The 9,288-nt window shown below is 32.5% G+C and overlaps 1 protein-coding gene across 1 annotated transcript; it reads left to right on the top strand.

Moving 5' to 3' along the window:
* Positions 1-5,623: 5,623 nt before the first annotated feature.
* On the top strand, positions 5,624-9,211 carry LOC107480859 (uncharacterized). The gene is made up of 3 exons (XM_016101052.3): positions 5,624-5,870; positions 7,413-8,247; positions 8,347-9,211. Exons 1-3 carry the CDS (start codon positions 5,857-5,859, stop codon positions 8,848-8,850), a joined length of 1,353 nt encoding a protein of 450 aa, XP_015956538.1. The 5' UTR covers positions 5,624-5,856; the 3' UTR covers positions 8,851-9,211.
* The last annotated feature ends 77 nt before the right edge of the window (positions 9,212-9,288 follow it).

The raw sequence follows: 9,288 nt of genomic DNA, 5'->3' as shown, positions 1-9,288 counted from the left end.
CTGACGGCAAATTCACCGTCTGCGACAATAGAAATTTCTGTCGCGACGACAACCATACAAAAAAAATTTATTACACGTATATTTAAAAGCCAAATTTAAAGGTAGATCAATATTAGCTACATCAATTATGATATAAATAAACTTTATATCAGATTTTATCTCAATCTAAACAAAATAAAACCCTAACCACATAATTACCTAAATAATTAAGTGAATTAAGTCCATACTAATTTATATTTAATTAAACCAATAACTAATTAAAAAAATTATTATCTGAAACTTACGTAAATAAGCACAATAAACAATTTATAATTCGGTATATATTCACATGTCACCTAACTCTCAATTCTACATCAATTATTAGAAAATTCTAATCTTTTTTATAAATATAGCCAATTACGTACCTAACTCGTATATTCCGAAAACTCCGGAACATGCATGGCCTCCAAATCCAACACTCGCATGAAAGATGGCTCCTCAAATGGCACTTCATTCATGAGTGTATTTGCCACGTCTGTCACATTTGGGGCCACAGTGCCATCACCTTGATCTTCATCTCCGTCTGGACCAACAATTTCGTAGTTGCTTTCGAACTCTTCTTCACTGTCACTATTGTAATCTTCTCGTATAATATTTCGGTCGGCCTCAGACTGTTCGAATTCAATGTACAACTCGATGAACGAGATTCGGGCACGACTTTCAATATACATTGAAAACATCTCTTGCATACTCGCTTCGTCCGTTACATATTTAGTTTCAAATTGGACGAACCCACCGAACACCGGTATGGGATATCTGTATAAAATACAAGATATTTTTTTCGACATCTCAGAATCAATCTTCTCACAAATCACACCTTTGAGCTCTTCAAATGAGATTGTGAAGGGAATAACAACATCTAACGGATTTTCACAAATAAATTTCACTCTTTCAGAAGTTTTTAACAAAATCTGACCAAAATAATACACTTTTAAGAGAACTCTATCATCCATTTCTCTCACTCACCTAAATAAGAACAGAAACTTCAAAACCAAAATTTTTTACTTCATTTTACAGAAGAAAGAACACAGATACAAGAGAGGAGAAGAAGACGTCGACCAAGAAAAAGAACCAGATCTAAAATCTTCTTCATGACCCACACACTTTTATATATATATGCACCCACAACTCGAATCCAGAGATTACTTGCTTCTGATTCAAAAAAAAATATTATACTACTCAAATCGGACCATGCAACTTGTTATAGGATTTTTTAATCAAAATTTAACATACACATAATACGGATGGTCTGATTTAGGATTGCTGAATTTTCAAATCTTCCCTCCCTTCAAATCAGATCCTCCAATTTGGTTACCCTTTTTTCGTTGCAAAGAATTCGCACAGTCCGAATTCTTCAACTTGCAACTGAACAAAAAGCTGCTCCATATAATGGTCTAGCTCCGCTGTAACCCATATCCAAGCACAACACAACCGTGGTGCTCATCGACGTTGTTTTTTGACCGGAAGACCAAGAGCAAATTATCGGAATTTTGGGTTATCTGGACACATACTTCGTGAAATGGTTAATGCATTTTTGTTGCCCGGTGCAACAAGATTGAGTTGGTAAGGGTAGGTTGAAAAATTCTCTTCAATGTTTTATTCATTTTTATGATCAACGATCATAAGAGGGCCCCTTTACCATTCTGTACAAATGGTTTATTCTATTTGTATGTGTATGTCCTATAGATTTACCCGTTGTTGATTGAAAACTGAAAACAGATATTCGAAAGAAACATTTGCTTAATTACAGTATTGATTTCAGAATTTGTATATTTTGTGGTAATTATATTGAATATTGTCCAACAAATTGTTTATCAATGACCGAAGAATATGAACTTTCAGTTTATGATCGTCATGAATTGAATTATAATCAAATTGCTTTAGGCCGATTACCAATGTCAGTAATTGATGATTATACAATTCGAACTATTCTAAATAAAAAATAATAGGATATAATAAAATCGTTTTATTTATTTATAAGAATTCAATATTAATATATAAATATAAATCATATTAGATTTCTATATATCATATCTATTCATAACCAAACAAATGAGCCGAGGAAAGTGGGCAAAAGCAAAATATTTAAGAAAATAAAAGAGATGCGCGTGATGGCGCCAAGTGTCACCTGGTACTGCGTATTATAAAAGTGAATGGAGCCCATTTGTACGTTGTGCCTTTAACCTAATATTAATAAAACTAAAATTAATGATTAAATTAGTTATTATTATTTGAATTTAATTTTAATATATTATTAATATAAAATAATTAAAAAATATATATAAACAATGAAAATATTAAATGATATGAATAATGAATATGTTAGATATTCAATTCAATAGGTATGCAGATGATTATGTTCATTATTTTTAATTGGATAGTTATTTCTTTTGATTCGATTTACTCATATACAATTAATAATGGGTGAATATTCAATTCATTAGGTGTACGGATGGTCATAATGTTAGAATTTAAGAGATAATTTAAGAGTAAAATATTTTTTTACTTTATTGAACCAATTTTAAAATCCATTATTTACAAAAGTCATTGTCTACCTAACAAAATTTTAAATAATTAAATATATATATCAATAAACATAATTATTTTTTATATTAACTACATACATATTCATCTAAAAAAATTAATTAGACAACGGTATATAATATTTTATATTATCAATATATCAAAATTAAAATTTTATTATATATATTTTTATACCTTAAAACAAATTCACTTTGAAAACTGATAACAATGTGAATAAAGATAAAATTGATACAGTTTTTATTAGGGTGAAAAGATGTCATATAATTTAGACAATTATAGAAAATCAATATTTACTTAATTATTTTTTAATTCTAAAAATGTATTTTCTAAAAAGATTAAAAATTAAAATTAAAATTTAAAATTTAAATTGAACAAAATAATCTCAACAAAGTTAACTCCCTAATATTAGTTTTTATATCAAACAAGTGTTTGTTTTGAGGTATTAGAATGAAGACGGAAAAATTGAGACCGAGTATCATATTTATTAGTCTAGAAATTAGTACTAAAATATCAGTCTTTATTCGTAAAATTTCAGTATTTTAATACTTCCAAAAAAATGGAGATATTAAAACTTTAATAACATTTTATATCTAAAATATCTCATTCCAATTAATTAATTCCAATTTTATCTTTTGTGTAAATTAAATTAAGACTTCATTCTTCGCAGCCCATTACTCGTTCATCTTTTCGTTCCTTCTTCAAAGACTTCCAGCTGCAGCCTCTGTATCGCCAGTGCCAGTACAACCATCTCGCTGTCGTTGTCGTAACCACCGCGAGGTAGGTGAGTCGCTGTCGAAGTTCATCTTTGTAGTCCCTATGTTCTCATCTCCTCATATTTTCCTACGCAGGATAATGATCGAGGAACCTAGCTGCAGCCTCTACCCTGTTGCTATCACCAGGTCAACCACCACTTTGTCGTCGTCGTATCTTTTGTGACCTATGTTAGTTGTAGCCAATTTTTTTTTCTGATTTCATTCATTTTTTGTTGTTGTTTTGTTTCACCTTGCTTACTATAGTTTGATGTCATATCCTTACTTTATCATTCTGTTCCACCTAGGTTGGCTTCGAGACACGCAGAGCGGCAAGGAATGGTGGCGATGGTGGTGACGCAACCCAGAGACGCGCAAATGACAGCAACAACACGACTCTTAGGAAGTACCTGGCAGCGCAATTGTGAAGCATTAGAGACTTGCAAACGTGCCTTACTTGTTTGGTATCGTTAGCGGTGCTGCCAGCGGTGGGAAAGACGAGAGAATTTCTTCCCTTCTTGGTTAAAATTTAAGGAGAGAGGAGAAAGGGACTAAAAATTACTGAAAAATAAAATAAGATTTGGATTAGAGTTGTATTTTAAATTTAAGAGTATTATTATAATTCAAATATTTCAATCTTTATTTTTATTTCAAACCAAATAAGCTATTGAGATATAACTCAGTTCTATATACTTTTATACTAAACATAATATTAAAACTTATTTCAATATCTATTTTTTAATCTTTGTCTCTTAATTTCAATCACTCAATCTCTGTATCTGTCCCAAACATTTTTTAAGGTAACGTTTGTTTTAATGCATTGAGACAGAAACTGAGAGATTGAGATTCCGTATTATGTTTGTTGGTTCAAAAACTAGTACTAAAATTTTTGTTTCTGTCTCTAAAATTTCAGTACCTTCAAAAAGTGAGGACACAGAAGACTAAAATTTTTAGAGATAGAGACAGAAACTTTAATAACATTTATACCTAAAGTATCTTCATTTCAATTAATTAAATTCTAATTTTATTTTTTGTATAAATTAAATTAAAATTTTATTTTTGTTTGAATTTCTGTCTCTCATTTTATACTAAATAAAATACTATAATTTATTTATATTTCTGTTTCTTAATTTTTGTCTTTTAATCTTAATTTTTTTATCTTTGTCTCTCCACCAAATATTTCTAAAGATGTTGGTAAAGATAGGTAGGAATGACACAATGGTGAGTGACCAATAAATCTTCGCCGAGTCTCACTCTCACCACCCTAGGTAGGCTTTTGGTCCCACCTCCTTCAACCTTATGTTGACCTTCCCACCTTATTTTATGGTACACTAAACAACTATCGATACGTTTTTAATTAATAGTATTAAAGATTAATAATTGAACACGAATCCAATCTCAGTGCATCAATTAAGTGTCATGTGTCATGTTTCAAAATTCAAAATGCTAATTGAATTCGACATGCATTTTCAACTCCTAATTTTGATGCTAATAAGTAAATAGGAGTAATTTAATTATTTCAACAGGTATGTTAGCTTTGAATTATGACATAGCATAGGTGGTATAATCGCAAGGACGATCGCTATTTTTCTCAAACTTAAAAAATAAAATTACAACCAACGCATTTTCATTTTTGCAATTTACATGCAGTATTTGTCACTCTTGGATGATATTGATGGATAAACAGATAGGTTAAATGGCCTTATTCTAAATGACATTTGGACATGCTTATCACCAATGATCCTAAATAAATTATCTTCTTCTTCTTTTTTTTCTTTTTTTTTTATCCTTATCTGTTAGATATAGAATATGTACCATGTATATTATTCAGCGGTGGTGGAAATAGAATCATTAACTTTTCTCATAAAAGAGATATATTCCGAAAAATAAAGCAGAGTAATAGACTCAAAAACAAAAGGGGAAAAAAAAAGAATAACCTTTTCAAATAAAAAGATCTCATTGTTTTTTAAAATTTAGGAAATCTGATATATGGTATGAACAGTGAAAACTATGATGGGAAAATTTTAAATGCATGATGATGCATGGAATGGAATCATTGCACATGAAATGTGATATTCCACACCACATACTACATAGTTTATGCGGTGCCATTTTTTCCTGCCACTATGGACCTTACCCCCCTCAAACTCCTCTTTTTTATGTATTAAATGTGAAAAAACCAAAAATCATTGAATGGTGACCACAGGACCAGTGAGAGGATCCTACAGCAAAAGAAATTAAAAGAAGAAGAAGAAGAAGACTTCACGGTTTCTTTTTCATTATAATTATAATTCTTCAACGTGTTCTTAGCTAATTCCTCATCTGGGTCAGGGTCATCATCATCTTCATCTTTTAACGTCAAAGTTTTCGCCTTTGTTTTCATTTATTCTTGGGGTGGAACTTTTGCTTTTCTTTGATCATGTTCCTCTGTTGCATTGCAGGGTTTAAGAGCCATAACAGGTTGAAGTTGGAAAGATCATAACTTGTCTTCTTCTATATACAGAGAGAATAGAGAGAGAGTTGGATGGTTAAATCGAGGTACGATGTGAGACACTGAAACACTGATTATTTCAAAGAATTTTGTTGATTGTCTCTCTTTTAATTGTAGGATATGATATTAATTCACATGTCTCTCTTTCCAAGGTCTATTCTTTGTGTTTAATGTTAGGGGATAATATCATTTATTCAGTTTATAACAATCTTAAATTTACCGAGTTTTTTTTGTTTAAAAAGAATTGGATGAGCTTTACGGTGCTGTTTGAGCTAATTTCGTGATTATGTAACGTGATAATCCAATAAAGCTTGATCAAGTTGCTGTGCAAATGGAAATCCTGTTTGAAATTTTTGTCACAGTTTGAAGAAACACGTTTCATTTGGTTATGGACTTATGGTGTTTGCAGTAGTATTCTGCAGCCTTCATTAACTCTTGTAGATCTTCTCTGATTTTGATATATATTTTTAAAAACGTTTTGAGGATCTTTTCTTTTTTTTAAAAAAAAGGAAAAAAATCGATTTCCGATTAATATGCAGTCAACTTTTGTTATTTTCTCTCTTCATCTCTCTGTCTCCTCTCACTCTTATTAGTTGAAAACAAATTTTGTTTGAATTTTTGTTGATTTATTGTTACTTGTTAAAAAAATGTTAGTTTCCTTAATTGATGAAAAATACCTAACTAATATTTTAATAAATTTTTTAGGCCAAGATTTCAAGAAAAATTCTAAGACCAAACCATAAATAAATTATTTATAGGGAAATCCCCTTTTTCCTTTCATGCCTTATTTTTAGTTTATTTTTTACGTTCTGATTCTCTCACTTTGTCTTTGAGTCCAATTCATTTTTTATTTGATTTGATTTTGTGGCATGAGATATATAAATCCATATCATTTTTTAGAGGTAAATCTGGTCAGGAAAAAAAAAATATTGAAAATTTATATATTTCAGGTTACATGATCCATTTTCCTTTTCTTAAGTAAACTTGTGAGAATATCCTATTTTGAGAATGTCCTATTTTCGTATTAATTTGTCTAACAAATCTATCAAACAGCTAAATTGCAATGGAAAAGAAACTATGATTTTTCATGTTGTGTCTTCTGTTATCCGAATACTAAAAATGGTTTTGCCATATTAAACTAATTTTAGGCTTACAACTTGTATTTCAGGTTCAGAACTGTCCTTTCTGGATACTTCTTTGGGAACCCTGGTTCATTCTGGGGTTACATCTTTAACTTTTGTGGCCTTCATGGTGCATTCATCAATCAATTAAAATTCTTACAACAAATTGCTTGAATATTTTGGATAAGCAAAGATCATAGAACAGCATCTCAAGACTTAAAGCGTCCTTAGCACATTAGCAGTAATGTAATGAAATTGGTTCTTATGATCACTTTCATTCATTAAAAGCACCCATCATTTCCTTCAGAAGAAATTACACTGAGCTCTTCTGATAAGTTGATATAACTTTTAAGAGAGGTTAGTGTAAGTACATATTTGTAAAAGTATTATCTAATCTTAGAAGGAGTTCAGTGTGATTACCCTTCTTTTAACAAATGCTTACTTTCCTGCATATTTTGAATGTATCAGGGATAAGAAGATGAGTCAGGCTCGCTTGGAACCTTATTTTGACACTTCTAAAAAGCCTAGATTCTTTGTTATCCCTGAAAGACTTGGTGATATTGTTGTGAACTTTATAAAGATTGGCATAGTGGTGTGCCTTGTTGCATCCATTTCGCTTGCCATACACTCAGCATTCTCCAAACAATACCGGTGGTTTCCACTACCAGAGCATATACATGTCTTACAGAATGCTTCAGTCAGTGATGGTGGACCAACAAACATTTCACACATTCTATTTGGCATTGGTGGCTCGGCTTCAACGTGGCGCACTCGCAGCGATTACAGTAAGCTCTGGTGGGATCCTAACACTACTCGAGGTTTCGCTTGGCTGGACGAGAAGCCTGCTATCTCAGACCCTGAAGGGCTAACAATCCCATATCAAATCTCACAGGGATGGACACAGTTCAGGACCTTGCACTCGCCATCCGCGGTTCGGATAGCTCGGATAGTTTACGATAGCTTCAAACTTGGTTTGCCAAATGTGAGGTGGTTTGTGATGGGAGATGATGACACTGTGTTCTTTACCAAGAACTTGGTCACTGTTCTGAAGAAATATGATCACAATGAGATGTATTACATTGGTGGGAATTCTGAGAGTGTGGAGCAAGATGTGATGCATTCTTATGACATGGCTTTTGGTGGTGGTGGATTTGCAATTAGTTATGCATTAGCAGCTCAACTTGCTAGAATGATGGATGGTTGTCTCCAAAGATATTTCTATTTCTATGGTTCTGATCAGAGGGTTTGGGCATGTGTTCATGAAGTTGGAGTGCCTCTTACAAGGGAAGCTGGATTCCACCAGGTATATTAAGTTTCAACCATTTATCTAATGAGACTCATTTCTAATTACTTGGAAAGAAATTTACTGTTTTTCTTTATTTTCTCTGCCATCTTCTTTTAGCTTGATATAAGAGGAGATGCATATGGTCTTCTAGCAGCTCATCCCATGGCACCGCTTGTAACACTTCATCACCTTGATGAATTGAAGCCTGTGATTCCCAAACATACTCGAATGGATGCACTGAAAATGCTTATGGCAGCATACCAGCTTGACCCTGCTAGAATAGTGCAGCAAAGTCTCTGCTATGATCATAACCGCAAATGGTCCATATCCATCTCATGGGGTTACACAATACAAATCTACAGAACAATGTTATCAGCTGCGGATTTGAGGATGCCGCTGCAGACATTCAAGACATGGAGGAGTTGGGGTGATGGTCCTTTCACATTCAATACTAGACCTATGAGCCCTGATCCATGCCAGAACCCTGCAGTATTCTTTCTAGACCATGTTAGTAGTGTAGGCACAAGTGGAACTGTCACAGTCTATAAGAGATTTGTACCTGAGGAAGGAGAGAAGTGCAACGGCGAAGATCAAGTCTCAAACAAAACCATGAATCAATAGAATTAAAAATGTGTTTGTTTGAGTTTAAAGATGGATTTGAAACTGATAATTTGATTTGGCTATATACTGCAACAGGCACGGCGTAGGCAATGCTGCCAAATCATGGATGGAGGAAGCATACAGGAAGGCAGATTGAACATTAGGATTAGAAAGTGCAGACCTCATGAAACAGTTACTATTTAGGGAACAGTTGCTTTAGTTAGAAGATTTTACTAAAGATTTGGCCAGTAACAGCTCCACCTGTGTACATACATAGTTGCCAACATATTCATATCATTTCTTCACTCTAAATTTTCACCTGTATCTATTGGCCACAAATACCAAAATATAAGATATATCCCCCAATTTTTTATTAAAGAAACTTTCGCCTCATCTGATAAAAATAGTGTTTTTAAGGTAATACTCGTCCGCTAAAAGGCTGTAAAATTCGCCAGTGAG

Source organism: Arachis duranensis, chromosome 3, assembly GCF_000817695.3.
Source record: "Arachis duranensis cultivar V14167 chromosome 3, aradu.V14167.gnm2.J7QH, whole genome shotgun sequence".
Classification (NCBI taxonomy): domain Eukaryota; kingdom Viridiplantae; phylum Streptophyta; class Magnoliopsida; order Fabales; family Fabaceae; genus Arachis; species Arachis duranensis.
This window is presented reverse-complemented; position numbering and strand designations above follow the sequence as displayed.